General features: G+C 41.6%; 1 protein-coding gene across 3 annotated transcripts in view; it reads right to left on the bottom strand.

Annotated features, from left to right (window-relative positions):
- The window catches only part of ktn1 (kinectin 1), a 34494-nt gene that overhangs the window by 11689 nt on the left and 6435 nt on the right, over positions 1-16370 (bottom strand). For all 3 annotated transcript variants that reach the window (XM_028983348.1, XM_028983356.1, XM_028983365.1), the window contains exons 2-23: positions 11944-12605; positions 11488-11682; positions 8762-8935; positions 8498-8628; positions 8241-8354; positions 7834-7974; positions 7212-7318; positions 6296-6440; positions 5854-5950; positions 5487-5671; positions 5171-5239; positions 5006-5043; positions 4833-4923; positions 4138-4206; positions 4022-4059; positions 3829-3919; positions 3610-3678; positions 3227-3264; positions 2972-3062; positions 2756-2865; positions 2321-2423; positions 1935-1975 (exon numbers count right to left, since the gene is read on the bottom strand). In XM_028983348.1, the coding sequence (XP_028839181.1) occupies positions 1935-1975; positions 2321-2423; positions 2756-2865; positions 2972-3062; positions 3227-3264; positions 3610-3678; positions 3829-3919; positions 4022-4059; positions 4138-4206; positions 4833-4923; positions 5006-5043; positions 5171-5239; positions 5487-5671; positions 5854-5950; positions 6296-6440; positions 7212-7318; positions 7834-7974; positions 8241-8354; positions 8498-8628; positions 8762-8935; positions 11488-11682; positions 11944-12604 (2798 nt within the window). In that variant the 5' untranslated portion in view covers position 12605. The remainder of the gene's footprint in view (positions 1-1934; positions 1976-2320; positions 2424-2755; positions 2866-2971; positions 3063-3226; positions 3265-3609; positions 3679-3828; positions 3920-4021; positions 4060-4137; positions 4207-4832; positions 4924-5005; positions 5044-5170; positions 5240-5486; positions 5672-5853; positions 5951-6295; positions 6441-7211; positions 7319-7833; positions 7975-8240; positions 8355-8497; positions 8629-8761; positions 8936-11487; positions 11683-11943; positions 12606-16370) is intronic.

Raw genomic sequence — 16370 nt, 5'->3', positions numbered from 1 at the left:
TTAGTGTTTTAGTCAATTAAATTTATGAAAATTAAATTAAATTTTAAGATCAGACAAGATCTTGGTCATGTGACAATAACTATAACAAAATAAATCATTTAATATTGCTGATGAACAAAAACTAGACCAAATACTCTTTACAAGATAAAACCTATACTATACACCTGTATAGAACAAGTGGTCTCAATCATATTTCGATATCACAAGATGACTGACACTCACATTATAATAATCTTTCTCTCCAAATAGGCTGTGCCATGTATCAAATCTTTTCTTCCACAAGTATGAGCAATTAACACCACCACTAATAATAAAATTATTAATGAAACACCACCCTTCCTGAGGCCCATTTGTCCCACTCATTGTCAGGGGGTCAAAGGAGTCACAGGGCGGTGGCAGGGTGGTGGTTTGGTTTAGTGGAATGTCACTCTTACCTTGAGAGCCCATCTAATTAGCCTTTATCTGCTATTCATGGGGATGGCCATTTTTTTGTGGCCACCCCCTTTGTGGCTTTCACCTATGAACCAGAAGACCCAGGTTCAAATTCCACTTACTACCATTGTGTCCCTGAGCAAGACACTTAACCCTAAGTGTCAACAAGCTCAAGTTCAATTTCTTTCAAAGTATTTCAAATTTGCAAATGGTTAACCTAAATGGAATTTCTAAGACAAATTCAGAATTTATAGCGATGCAAGGAAGTGCCTAAAAACAATCTTGCCTAGGGCTCTCAAAATTGGACTGGTTCTGAATAATATAATAATACAATCTTGTTTTAATTATAAAATGGGTTTGACTAAAATAAAATGTTGCTTTGTCTATTTTAATAGGTATTTGTACTGTATTGACAGGGTTAAAAAGAGAAAAAAAGTTTGCAATTCAATTTTCATTGACTAAATCTAGGCTAAAAGTCATGGATAAGACTGACTAAAACAAGACTAAAATGCTCAGAGTTTAAGTCGATTGAAAGACTAGGCAAAAGGTAATAACTAAAATGACAGTTTGACACAAAGACTAGACTAATTTAAAGGCCTCCAAAAACTATATTGCTACTTCAATATTTCCAAACTGATCCCTCTAAATTTGCCAAAATTATTTCCTTAAATAATTCAGTAATAAAATTCAGTACCAAATCCTTTAGATGCATGTTTTAAATCATTTTGGGTGAGCCAGTCCTTATATTCTTTATTTTCAACCCAAATATGTTGAAATGTATACTTGCCTAGCAAGATAGCAAATGTAAGGACATATGTCGACTTAATAAAAATGTAACATTATAGAATGTTGCACATTTTAAATAAAGTGAAGTGATTGTCACATGTGATACACAGCAGCACAGCACACGGTGCACACAGTGAAATTTGTCCTCTGCATTTAAACCATCACCCTGAGTGAGCAGTGGGCAGCCATGACAGGCGCCCGGGGAGCAGTGTGTGGGGATGGTGCTTTGCTCAGTGGCACCTCAGCGGATCGGGATTCGAACCGGCAACCTTCTGATTACGGGGCCGCTTCCTTAACCGCTAGGCCACCACTGCCCCTGCCCCTGCACCACTGCCACCACTGCCCATTTTAGAGTGGGAGAGTTTTTGAGTAAAACAAAAACACTCACCTGGAACAAAGATGTGTGAATACACATCAGGTTCTGGTTACTGGACTATATGCTATTAACAAAATTATCTTAACTGAAATTCCTTGATATTCCAGAAATTCCCTGATCCGTGGGAACCCTGAACAGTGCATGTGGTTCCATAAGAAATTAAACGATGAATGTTCTCATAAGGGTAAATAAAATAAGAGAATAAGAAAGAAAAACTTTTGAAAATGGGGCATTCAATGACAGCACTAACATTTTACAACAAAAGTTAGCAATTTGTTTTTAAAAATCAAACAATTAAAAAATTGTGTGGACAAGGTAGCTAGAATAATGATTTACTTACGAAGCAAGCAGTTCCTGACTAGATGCATCTGTCTGGACTTGCTGTGGAAAGATATTGGAAGGTAAGATTTTCCAAATGTAAACGTAGACAACCTAATATATATATATATATGTGTGTGTGTGTGTGTGTGTGTGTGTGTGTGTGTGTAAAACTATTCATAAATGTAATTTAAATCTTGGAGGATTACTAGGTTGGTAGTCAGAAAAAAATGCAGGGAGCATCAACATGAGTCAGTAGTTACCAAATTGTTGAATGTGTTGCTTTAACCAATGAGCATACCTTACAGTCATGTGCATTCACATTTCACAAAGCAGCAAGCAGCTACTGGCAATCGTGAAATGAGCCGATTTGCTTGAGTACCATGTAAATGCAGCATAACTGCTCACCTGCAGCTGCTGCTGGAGTTGCTGTTCTCTCAACACCACCTCTTTAGTCACCACCTCCAGTTCCTTCTGCAGTGTTTGTAACTCCTGTTCCTTCACTGCAAGCCTAAACAAGATTTTCAAAGCTCATCATTACAGCCATACAGTTCATTTATGAAATCAACAATACGTAATTTCTCTTAATTGCCATATTTCGCAAAAAACAACAGGAAAAAATGGTCCCTGGTGCATCTGTTGCCATTTCTTGTTCTTGAAGGGACAAAGCAGTGAACAAGTGACAAACTCAGATGGCCCAAGTTTCCTCATGGTTTTCCATTAGCAACAGAATTTTAACTGAAAACCAGTAGTTTGAGAAAAGCATCACAGGGGGTTTAGCAGAGCTCTAGACATGTAGTCATATCTCTAGCTTTAATTTGAGACAAATGTGATTCAGCTTACTGTGATTGGAGTTCCAGGACCTGAGGACTGGGTTCGGCGGTTACTTCAGGCTTATTGGCTTTTAGTTGCTCCATTTCAGCCTTCAGGACAAACACCTGCTGTTCCAAAGTCTTTCAGCAGTGCAAGACACATTGCAGATATTAATAAGCCTTGCTATTACAAGCAGCTTGTCATTTCTCTTAATTCATAATCCTAATGATGCATCATGGTACACACCTCAACCATCTTCCCTCTGCTGGCTCCATTCTCCAGTGCTTTCTCTACTTCCTCCTCAAGATTTCTGATTTTTTCATCTTTCTGATGGAGCCTTGGGAACAAATAAGGACACAAACAATGGGCACATTAACTATATTCATTATTGAAAATTACAGAATAGCATAAGATTGTTAGTTTATTACTTCAAACTATTTATGTTATATATATTATCAATCCATATATAACTATTTGTTCAATCCTGTCATGGCCACTTACTGTCTCCGTAAGTCATCTAGCAGCGACTCTAATGATGCCTGTGGAAAGAGAATACAAGAAACTTGTTTTAACTTATGAGTTAAACAAAACTTGAGCTCCCTCATAACATATACAATGAGGAAATGGTTGAGGCAGTGGTTGGCCTAGCGAGTAAGGAAACGGGCTTCAGAATTCAGAATGTTGCCGATTGGCACGGAGGTGCCACTGAGCAAAGCACCCACCCACACCGCTCCCTGGGAGCCTGTCATGGCTGCCCACTGTTCACTAAGGGTGATGGGGAAATGCAGAAACCACACTTCGTTGAGTCACCGTGTGCTGTGTCACAATGACAATCACTTCACTTTCACCTCAACACACAAAAGTAAGGATGTTAAATTACTCACCTGTTCTATTGTCTTCTGATGCAAAGCCTCAATTTCTCTTTTCAAGTGATCATTCTCTGCTTTCATTCCCTACAAAGACAGTGAATTGAGCATCATGTATCTCCGAAACACTTCCATACTAAAATTCTAAGGGCAACAGAACAGAGCAGATTTGTTTTCTCTGACATCCACTCATTCTAATCTATACGGCACGAACAGCAAGTTCTCTATGCTGCTCACCTTGATCTCCTCCTGCTTATTGGCCACCTCAATAAGCCCTGACTCCAATAACGACTCCACTGTTTTAATGCGCTCATCTTTTTCCTGGAGCCTGTCATGATACAAAAAAAAAAAACTTAAGAAAAACAGAACAAAAGACAACAAGGCATTTTATAAATCAACAAATGCCCAAGCATACGCTACGCATACACACCTCCGCTGGAACTGCTCCACAGCCAATTGTGAAGAGGCCTGAATGAGAAAGAGAAGATATTAAAAAGGTAACGGACTGACCTCTTCAAAACTGTGACAACAAATAGAAATCCTCACCTGTGCAGAAATCTGTGCCTGCAGATTCTGAAGCTCCTCCTTCAGGCTGAAATTCTCATTGTGAATGGCCTAAGAAAGACGAAACGTATGGACACGAAAAAACTTTTCTAGGCAGAAAATACTGTATGTTTAACAGATAAATAAATAATAAGGGGAGGGGGGGGGGGTGCTGCGAGTTCATGCAATCAAAATAAAATTCTTGGTGATCAGCTTTCGGCATTTACATGATAACAGTTACATTATATATGTACTTGATCCTTAAAAGTTAGGCATGACAAGTACGGCTTTTTAAAAGCCCAAACTGTTTCTGGCCCAACATTATTGTGGTGGTGGAGGTCGCCCGATCCTGACTGTACCAGCTGACTGTATCATTTATTCATGTTCAAAATTATTCTACATCTGAGACCTAGGTTACGCATCTTTCTTGCATTAATTAAATCACCTGGCCACTCCTTCAGCGTGCAAGCCAGAGCCCGGCCCGAGTCAGTGTAAAATCATTGAAATTAAGAAGTCTTCAAAAGATCTTCAGCTCTAATTTACATTACTTTTAAATGGAGACAGACAACTGCTGAGGCACTGGAATACAAAAGCAATGTATGCGGTACCAGGTGACTTGGTTCACTGTGTAAAGCTAAAAAAGGAGCTGAAGAAGCTGAAAAGGAGTCATGGATTATATATTAATAAATATATTATACCTGCATGTTTGTTTCCCTGCTTGCGCCACTGCTCCTTTCGGCATTGAGTGAGTCTTCTAGACTCTTTCTCTGGTGTTCCTTTTCAGCTAGACTGCACACACAAAACAAGTGCAATAGTCGACAAGCACACAAACACACATCTTTGTAATGAACTAATGTGACTCTACACTCACAGCTTCTGAAGCTCCTCGAAATGAGACACTGTGGTAGCCTAAACACGAAAGAGAAAAAAAAAAATGCATGTACAGTCCATATTGCCTGGTAACACAAACTAGCATGACGAAAAGAGCTGACTGTTAAGTGCTCAGCATTATATGAACTGACAGTAACTCACATACCTGGGAAGCAATTTGGGTTTGTAGGTTTTCAATTTGGACCTGTAGTGTTTTGTTATCATTCAAAAGATCCTGTCAGAAAAGCAAAATAATCATTTTAAAATTTTAACACACCAATATTTGATTACAAGAACATTAGAATATAACACATATTTAGATTTTATTGAGACTTATTTATGGTTAGCTAACCTGGTTGAATGTATGTACACCTCACATTAACTGAAGTAAATTTCATGTCATATGGTTATGAACAAATGAATAGCATCATTGAACCAATGCAACTGTCCTGTGTGATTGTGATAAATGTATATAATCATACCTGTACTTGCTGCTGCAACCCTTCATCAGGGCGAGTATGTTTGGATGCCTCCAGCAGCTTCATTGTCTCCTGCTCCACCCGCTCTTTACTGTAAATGGCTTCTGTCAGTCTACTGTGAAGAGTCTGTATTTCCTGGTTTTTGCCATTCAGCTCATTTTCTGCAGAGAGCAGCTGGTTCTGCAGCTCTGGTGGATCACACAAATACAGTCAGTTTTGCATATGAAAAAACTAAAATAAGACAGAAAGGACAAACATCATTATCACAACAAAATTGTTTAAGGGTACTCCACACTGTCTTACTAATTTGATGTATCAACAGGCACAAAAAGCGTGTGTATAAGAGAGGCTGGGAGGAAAGTCTACACACCCTGTTTAGCTCCCTGCAGCTTCTCCCGCTCTGTATTGACATTGTGCAAATAGTTCTGAACCTCATCCCACCGCCGCTTAGCGTCCTGTAGTTGGGCCTGGGAGAGCATGACAGAGGGAAGGAGGGAAGAAACAAAAACAAAAAAAATATTCAGGCTATCATGCAACCATCAGTGCCAAGACTGTGCAAGCCCAGGCAAAATAGGACAGACTCAATGTTTCATGACATTAAAATAAACACCAGTAAAGAACCTATCTTAATAAAAAGTTTGTGTAATGTTTACTACTGTACACTTGCTGGTACTGCTTTTGAAACCACTGTCAAGAGTTTTTGAAAAACAGTGCTAAGCTGTGCAATAGATGTTATTGCATTATCAGATTTTAAACTTAAAAAGGACTAAGTTATATTTAGGAGAACTGAGCAGCACTTTGGCCATGGGTACCTCCAGCTGGGACACGTTCTGTTTGAAACTGACTTCCAGGCTCTTCCTCTGGTGCTCTTCCTGCTGCAACTTGTTGCTGCTCTCGCTCAGCTCATTCATGAGCCTTGTGCACTCCGCACGTAGCTTATTCAGCTCTGAGGTCTGCCTGTGACACAGACACATGGACCATTAACCAGACTGTGTACATAAGGGACAAAAGTACATAATACAGTTAAATGTACACAAAAATCACTCAAATAGGATTAAAATAAGATACTGTTACATGTCTACATTAATAATTTCTCAACTACACAGATGTCAGGTCAAAGTTTGTCCAGTGAGAAGCTGCAGTTTAATTGTTGGGTGCCAGGGATTCTAGAGGGACGGCTAGTGCCAGTTATTCAGAAATGCAGCGCAGGTGGCAGGGTAGGGACTCTTCTGTTGCTGGAAGTGAGACAATAACCAAACACATGGGATATCGAGCTTAAACACAACAAATCTCTCAATATCTACATCACCTCATAAATGCAGAATTCATCAATTTATTGCATCAAACGACATTAATGAAAACCAAAATAGAATATCGATAAGGTTCGCAGGTTCTACTGGACCACAGACCTGCAACTGATCGGCCAGTTTGATAACGCAGCCATGAAAGCATGTGGAAAGGAGTGTTGTGACAAATGTTTAAGCAGCGCAGAAGCCCAGACAATTTCCAGGTCTCAAAAAGGAGAGAATCCAAAAATCATGTGGGCTTTTCTCCACGAATTTGCTTCCCGTCTGGTGCAAAACGTACATGGACCAGGAGGTTTTTCTGGATGGGTGGGGCAGTGGAGCAGTTGGAGAAACGAAACTCGAAAGCGAAGTACACGCCGTCTAACCCCACCTATATTTGAAGGTATAGAAGTTTGAAATTAAGACATGAGGGGAAACTCACTTGGTCTCCATCTGGTTGCTGGCATTGCTGACTGCATCCCTGAAGATGGTGTTCTCCTGAGTCAGCCGAGCAATCTGACCCTCCAACTGGTCCCTCATTTGCGTAAACTGGACATAAAAAAGTAAAAATAGATAAATAAATAGAAATAATTTCAAAACAAAAATCATTCCAGCTGCAGCACCTCACTAGCGTGAACAGTCCCCAAAACAAAAAAAAATGCTCTTTAGTTCTAAGAATACTTCATGTCATTAGTGGTTAAATAACTAAATCGGAATTTTACCACAAAAACAGGAGAATTTGGTATCAAGCTATGCTGTACTTCTTCCAATTCCTGGTTGCACAAAGACCCCATGGATGCTAGTCAGTGAATCACCTACAAGTTTGCCTTACTTTCATTAGCAGCATTGCGAACCGCTGTGAGTCAGCAGATACGCTAGCATTACGCTTCTGTTGAGTGGTTAAAAGACAGTAAAAACCACTGATTGAGTGACTTATGACCTTGATGTACAAGCTAACCTTGTTGTAGAAGGTGTAGCATAATATTGCAGATACAGTGTGTGTGTGTGTGTGTGTGTGTGTGTGCGTGAGAGAGAGATGAACCTGACAACAGATGCTGCAATACCTTTATCTGAAAGCTGTTCAGTTCATTGTAGCTGCTCTGTGCTTTGGCCTGCATGACCCCCAGTTCTTTCTCCATGGCAACACGCTGATCCCGCACCACAGCCTCAGCACGATTAGTCTTCTGCTTCTCTACCTGTAACTCCTGTCACGGACATAAAACAGACAGTTGAACAAGCTGAACTTCCCTAGTGGAAACGCACTACATAGTATTCATGTAGTATATTAGTTGTCACGTGACACAACAGCACATCAAAGCACCCAGTGCACACAGTGAAATGCGGTCTCTGCATTTAACCCATCCCCTGAGGGAGCAGTGGGCAGCCATCATAATGGGTCTTTCCTTACCCACTAGGCCAACCACTGCCCCACTGCAACTGTGTGGGCGCTTTATGTCAATGTTGCAGGCACCTGACTAAGCTGCTTGACTTTGTCCTTGGCGATGGATGATTCCTCCTGTAGAGTGGTCAGCAGTCTCTCCCTCTCCAGGTACTGCTGCGCCAGTGGGTCATTCTTAGCAGCTGACTGAACGCAGGCAAGTGGCAGCAAGATACAAAGAGAAAGAAAACACACTGAATTAATAATACCTAACTGAGCAATAAATCAATTGTTTTACTACACTTTAAAATGCACATTGTCTGTGCTTTTATCCTCTCCTCCCGGCTCACCTTGTACCACAAGTCCAGTGCCCCAGGGCTCTTCTCCCGCAGAACAGAGATGACGCTGACTGCCTCGCAATCAGACAGGACAAGTCCTCTCAGACTGGACAGCAGGTCCTTTAGCCTCACCTCTGAGTTCTCTGCACACATGCAGACAGACATATGGCTCATGTTTAAGAACCTTACTCCTCATAAAGCCACTTGACTATAATTAACAAGCCAAAAGTCAGTCACCCAGTCAGCACAATGGCCATAAGATTAGCTTAGACAAACCTTTGTCAGGCTCATTCTTGTGTTTCTTGCCATGCTTAGTTTGTGCGGGCAGTTGGTGGGTACGGCCAGGCGCAGGAGAGCCTTCATTCTGGATGCTCTGGTGGTTTGTGGGAAACGATGAGTCGCTGGCAGATACTGGAGGTGATGCCTGAACATGACCCTCCTCAGTCACAGCTGACAGGGGTGAACAAGTTAAGTGCAATTACTTCTCTAGTATGAACACAGGTGCGGTACTGAGGTTACGAATATTATATTTCTAAACATTAAAATGTATAAAACCCCCCAAAACACACCCAATAGTATAGTCCTGTATGCTATATAGACTAGAGCTATAAACCTTGCAAATCCTGTAAAAATTGTACTCAATTTCTATCAGTTTACATGAACTTCCGAGTTTATAGTTCTGTTAGGAGGACGCAGACATGGGGTAAGAGGAGGCAGCATCCGTGGGCATGGCAGAGGAGGATGAGCCCTCTTTAGCCAAGGTGATGGCAGTACCATGACACACAGGGGCAGACAGAGGTGGGGGTTCAACAATGGAGATGAAAAATGACAATGGAGTAGCCTGGCCAGTCAGATAGACAGAGGACTTAAAAGTTAGACCAGATCCCAACTAGTATAGCTTTTTAAAAGCCAGAACCCAACATTATTGTGGCGGCAGATTAAGTTGAGCTTTATTGTAATTTAACCTACATACACATTAGACAAAATTATCTTTTGTCTAAACCTGGTGCTACATGTAACATTTAAACAACTAAACCAAGTTAAATACTGACAAAGCGCGTGTGTGCTTTCTTGGCTGTTGAGCTGGTGAGATTCCAGGAGAGGTTCTACTCTGGATGAACATCAAGGAGCTTTGTGTTCTTGACTATCACCACAGAAGATCTGTTGATGTTAGTGGAGAGTGGTCCCTCCATTGTCCTCTGAAGTCAACAATCATCTCTTTCGTTTTGTCCACGTTCAGAAATAGATTGACCTTACACCAGTCCATCAGTCGTTGCACCTGCTCTCTGTACGCTTATTTATCGTTCATGCTGATGAGACCCACCACAGCAGTGTCATCAGCAAACATCACATCATGAACATCACATTCAGGCCAAACAGGCTAAGATTCTCAATCAGATGCAGGGGAATTATGGTGTTAACGCTGAACTGAAGTCTACGAACAGTATTTATGAGTATGTGTCATTATTGTACAGGAGGATGAGGGTCAGATGCAGGATGGTGGCAATAGCATCGTCGAGTACAAGTTCAGATGTGGGTCCAGGGTGGAGGGCAGCAGGGTCTTCATATGTTTCATGACCAGCCTCTCAAACCACTTAATCATGATTGACAATAGTCATTAAGACACGACACTGAAGACTTCTTTGGCATGGGCATGATGGTGGAGGTCTTGAGACATGTTGGAACAACATGTCAACATGCAACATGTCAGTGAGAACGTCTGCCAGCTGGTCTGCACATTCTCTAAGCATCTTCCAGGGAAGTTGTCTGGTCCAGAAGTTTCTCATGGCCGCCATGGTTAGACGGCACATGATGACTGGAAGGAGGGTTTGATTTCCTCGCAGTCATTCAGTGCATCGGATAGAGTGGGGTCACTCTCACAGACAGGTTTTAGTCCTGTAGTTTGTGATGGCCTGGATGCCCTGCCTCTGCCGTCTTGGATATGGCTGTGGATTTTCTGACTCTTACAAATCATTTATAAATTACTTTAAATGCCTTTTTTTATTTTAACACACTTCAGGATAAGCGTTCGTAACCAATGCAACCAGGATGTAATTGGCATCAGATTGCTTCTGTTTCACTGCACTGTTTTTGCGCTAATCAAAATGCCTGACTGATCCTTTACAAGCCCGAGCCAAAGTAAAATGATAGAAATTAAATGCTGAAAATGCATAATGCAGCCTTTCAGTAACAGGCAGCAGCAAACAGATAATCAAGCCGAAAATCAAATTCAAGCCCTTAAAACACTTGCACTTTTAATCTAGTAATAAAAATCTTTTTATCTGATGTATCTTGTTTTGAAGTGAAGCACTTTAAGCACAAACACATTTTCAAAAGTTACCTTTCTTGTAGAATTGTGCTTCAAACAAAGAACTTTTTTTGTTAACCAGATTGTTAGTTAACCATTTACAGGTCAATACTGCATATATGGATGGCGATTTTAAATGAAGGGGAAAAAAAAAAACTGTAAAACCGGTGGTAGGGTGGTAGTAGCCAAGTGGATAACACACTTGCCTATGAACCAAAAGACCCAGGTTCAAACCCCACTTACTACCATTGTGTCCCTGAGCAAAACACTTAACCCTAAATTGATCCAGGGGGGACTGTCCCTGTAACTACTGACTAAGTCGCTCTGGACAAGGGCGTCTGATAAATGCCATAAATGTAAATGTAAATAAAACTGCATTGTTAAATGTGATGTAAGCAAAAACTTGGAGCACCTAAATATTTTAGGCGCACTAGTGCAATTAGTGCAAAAAGTTAGTCTAGAGCCCCAAATAAGAATGCAAATTCAAAATCTTTAACATTTAAAATACTGGACATCCTTATAAGTTAAGACACTTCTAATGTAACAATTTCATACCAATCATAGTACTCTTTCTTAACAAATGATCCTTTTGCAATTGCTATTTGCACCACTGTGCATTGGCAAATTAATCTCTAGCCTAAGTGAACATTTGTACTACTGTCTATCTAGCAAAAGATTCTAGACTCATCCTCACAAGGGTCCGTCTTCTGCTTCTTAGTATTCCTCCTCCTTCCCCCACCAGCGGTAGTGGTCCCACTGGGAGGAGCAGCCCCATCCTGGAATTTGGGTTCAGCTGGGGTCACAGGAGGTTCTTTTTTGGTCACAGGTGGGCCTTGGTCTGATTTTACCTCAGCAGGGTGGTCATCTATCAGCGAACTGACAGCTGTACCTATTTTACACATTAATACAAGACAAAGTTAACAAATCTGTGGAAAAGAACAAATCAATAAACACAAACATCTAAAGCTGCTCCTGAGAAGCATTACAGAGGGGAAATTGATCCCTGTGGTGACTTCATTCATAAATAAATGGGTGGTTTGAGGAAGAGGAAAAAGATTAAGAACCAGTATGTTAGATGCTTTCATTACAGATTCCCAGTTTTCTCTCTCAAACAAACATACAGACACCCTGAAACCTCTGGTCTACTCACCCATTTCACTCTTCTGCTTCTTTGCTCTCTTCTTCCCAACAGTTTCTGCAGCGGTGGGTGGGGTTTGCGGTGAGGGTGGGTTGGGCTTTTTGCTGACAGGTGAAGGCTGCTCAGCTTTACGTGCCATTGCTGGTTTTGAACCGTTCACCTCTGGCTCATCCACAGGAGGCACGATTACCTGTGGAGCTGCTGTTGTGGCTGTTGGTAAAGATGTGGTGACCACTGTGGCTTTGGCTTGCTTCTTATCCTTCTTCTTCCTCTCCTTCAACACTGTTGGAGGCTCCGCATGCACCAGTGCAGGAACTGCTTCCACTATGGCTTCAGAAGCTGTCTCATTTACCTCTTCTTCTTCAGAAGTGGCACTTATTGTAGCATCCGCAGAGTCGAAATCCCTCAAGTCTTCTGTTGACTCGCCTCCTCCACCCGCGATGCCTCCACCACCGCCTCCTCCGATGTCCTTCTTCTTGCTCTTCTTCTTCTCATTCTTCTTGCGAGCATCAGCTTTAACAGCAGGGAGCTTTAGATCCCGCTTTTGACGGGCCAGAACCTCGTCATACGACGTCTCTTTCATGAAGAGCCAGAAAAAGAGGAACATGAGGGCTATGACCAGGGTTGGTGCCAGGATCAGCAGGTACTGAGAGTCATACAGATCCACCGCCATTCTGCAGGGAGAACGAGGAGAGTATAGTGAATCTATCCACTCTAAAACCCCATGTTCATGGGACTTAATATAAAAAGGCTCAGAGTTAATTGAAGTGAAGTGATTGTCACATGTGATACACAGCAGCACAGCACATGGTGCACACAGTGAAATTTGTACTCTGCATTTAACCCATCACCCTGAGTGAGCAGTGGGCAGCCATGACAGGCGCCCGGGGAGCAGTGTGTGGGGACGGTGCTTTGCTCAGTGGCACCTTGGCGGATTCGAACCGGCAACCTTCTGATTACGGGGCCGCTTCCTTAACCCCTAGGCCACCACTGCCCCGTAATCCACTGTTATCCACAATAACAGAAACCGATCTTGCAACCTCAGGGCTGTGGTAAGTACAGTGTGGGATACTGTAAAGAGCCTGGAGGCTCTTTACTATATAAACATGTGTGAACAGCTGCTTCAGGTTCATGTATTTTGACCCTTTATGCCTGTGAACGCACACCGAAGATACGGCATAAAATTCATATTGCAATATAAAAATTGAACCAGAGACGATATAATTTCCTCTGTAAATTGAAATCATAACATTCTCTATAGAGTTTACATTACAAATACATTTTCAATAACACTATGCTCATATTTTAAGTGAAGTGAATTGATTGTGAAACACTGCAGCACAGTACACAGTGACAACGACACGTGCCCTCTGCATTTAACCCATCACCCTTAGTGAGCATGGGGAAACATGACAGGTGCCCGGGGAGCGGTGTGTGGAGATGGTGCTTTGCTCAGAGTCTCCTCAGCGGATCGGGATTCAAACCAGCAAACTTCTGATTACGGGGCCACTTCCTTAACTGTTAGGTCACCACTATCATGTAGTCCCTTCCAGGATTCAAGGATTTTTGCAATTTTAATTTCAAAATTTAAGGTCTTAAAGTCGAATTTTTAAGGAACCCTGCTATGCACTCTGTGCTCTCGGCTATTTAACTCTGCATCTTGATCTCTCTAATCCAGCACTGTTTGACACTGGTCCAGCACTGGTACCACCTTTCAAGGTACTAGAAAAGCATTCATCTAGACTGTTCGCCGTCTTGGCTCCCAGTAAAATTTTCTTCCACTAGATGTCTGAACAGCTGAGTCATTTAAGATCTTCAAGGGCAAAGTAAAAAACCTTCCCACTTAGAAAATATTTGAACTAAAACTTAAGTACACTTCTATATTAAATAAAACAGTTTGGTCCAGAGTTGTTATGTGAACGGTCCTAGCAAACCAAAAAAGAATTTCAATGATGGATATTTAAAGCACTTATGTAAGTGGCTCTTGATAATAAATGACTTCTGCAACCCTCAACCTATCTAGATGTTATAGAGATGTTGAGCATTCTGTAAAGGTGTGAAACTGACACACAACACCCTGGACTTCAACCTTACCCTTAACCTCTTATGCAGACATCGGTTCTATTTAGACAGATTTAGGCCCCTCCGAGTTACTCACAAATCTCTCTTTCTCCCAACCAATCCCTTTGGGTGGTAGTAGCCTAGTGGGTAACACACTCGCCTATGAACCAGAAGACCCAAGTTCGAATCCCACTTACTACCAATGTGTCCCTGAGCAAGACACTTAACCCTAAATTGCTCCAGGGTGACTGTCCCTGTAATACTGATTGTAAGTCACTCTGGATAAGGGCGTCTGATAAATGCTGTAAATGTAAATATGATCCAATTAGACCATGTGCAGAACAAAGTAATCTGGCTTCAGCCCCCTTCTTCATGCTAAACTGCTTCTAAACATGGTCGCAGAAACTACGCAACAAAGAAACTGAGGTTCTTGAATAAAACGTCGACAAAAAATTCTGACAAAGTGAAATTAACATTAATACGAGTTCCCCTAGCCTGTCCATGGTCCTGAATAAGCTAGAAATAGTGATGTGTAAAGTGTGCTTTGCTCACTCTGCTTCGCAGTTCGGAGTTGTGATGTGTCATGTGCAAAAGCCGATGCTTTGTAGTGAATCGGAACAGCCAAGACCCATCGAGTGAGAGCCGGCTCCCCACTTTTTTAAAACAAGATTTGTCGTGTTGCCACAGTATTTAACGGTCTTCCCACATACATCGCACACAGCATTATTTCTTTGCCAAGATTGCGCGTTTTGTGCTCTAATGTTTTGTGCCTCTGGATCACTCCACCCATGTCTGGCACATTCATTAAACCCTGATAAGAAATTCCCTGAACATGGTGGAGTTTTTCCAACACAGAAGAACAGTAGCTGCAGAGAGGCTGAACTGAGGCCCAAACAAGAGTGGAACTCTGCCATGGAGATGCCATCATCTCCACCCTGGCCCTGATCAATGTACCTGTTCATACGTTAAGTCAAGAGGAATGGGAACTGGTGAGAGAGGTCAGCACAGTCCTGCAACCATTTGAGGAGGTGACTGTGGAGATAAGTGCAGACAGGTACATTGGACAGTCATTTATTCTCTATTACTATTCAGGCAATATGTAATAATCATGTTAGAAGTTGTGAGTTAAACGCTGCACTCTCGAAAACCACATTACTGAATCCTAGGACCAAAAAGCTATCATTCCGTGACAACAGAGCTGTTGACAAGGTGCTTCAGAAAATAACTGCTGCATCAGCAAAATGCATTCCAAGCAGTGGGCCAGCTCCACCATTAGAAGGCCACGTGGAGGAGGAGCCACAGACATCTGCTGTGTGGAGGCTCTTTTATGAGATGCTGCAAAAAGAAATACTATACTGACGTCATAATGGAGATGCGATGTTGAGGAAATTCACATCCAACGTGGAGAAGACACACTGAGCTGGTGGCAGGCCAAGGCCTCAGTCTTTCCACACATGGTGATGGAGGGGTGACTGTGCATTGTGGAAAACATCCGTTTCTTCGGAGAGTCTTCTCAAAAACAGGGCAGATGCTAAACTGAGAGGAGAAACCTAACCCATAAGCCCATCCAAGTTGAAGCATTAGATATTTCTGAATGTCAACTTACTGTTTGGTTCTGTTTCTGTTCTGGGGAATTGTCTTCGGTGTTGTGTTCATTTGTTTTTGCATTAAATTAAAACCTTATATTACAATAAGTAAGAATGGCTGCTTTTGTAATTGAACAATCACACAAAATTAAACAATTATGCGGCCATCCAGAAAAACGCAAAACGGTTTACCAACAAACAAAGCATTCATGTTTGCCAAGTAAGTCTGAGTCTACATATGATAATAAAGAGCTCTTTGGGAGCTGTGCCACAAGAGCTGGCTCTCTGAAAAGAGCCAAACTTCCCATCCTAACTTCTCAGAAAGCAGAAGTTCAAATTGACGCATCTACAATGTGTCACAAGGGGAATTAAAATTTGTATTTTTTTTTTTAAATTCAAGAAAAACACTGACAAACATTGCGACGGATTAATGGTGTTGACGTAATTTCCGCAAAAGCCCCCTCTACTTCTAAAGGCCGCTCTCCTCCTCAGACCCCGAAACATCGCGTCCTGGGGATGTCTCATCATGGGACTCTCTAAAAGTGGCTGAAATTCTGCACCACAGCTGAATTTCGGAAAGAGAGACAGCAGACATATGACCAATATAAAAGCGAAAAAAAATAATGTCAAATTACCTTTAAATCAATAACTATTTCCTGACTAGGGTAAGAAAAGATGATTTGTTTAATACATTTACAGGTTATTCAAAACATTTCACATGGCTTTTACGATACAGCTCTACACACCAACACAATATATTTGACTACAATCTGTTTCAGGTTGAGGGTATTT

Source organism: Denticeps clupeoides, chromosome 1 (assembly GCF_900700375.1).
Source record: "Denticeps clupeoides chromosome 1, fDenClu1.1, whole genome shotgun sequence".
NCBI classification, from domain to species: Eukaryota; Metazoa; Chordata; class Actinopteri; order Clupeiformes; family Denticipitidae; genus Denticeps; species Denticeps clupeoides.
Note: the sequence above shows the minus strand (reverse complement) of the source record. Positions and strands in the feature narration are given on the sequence as shown.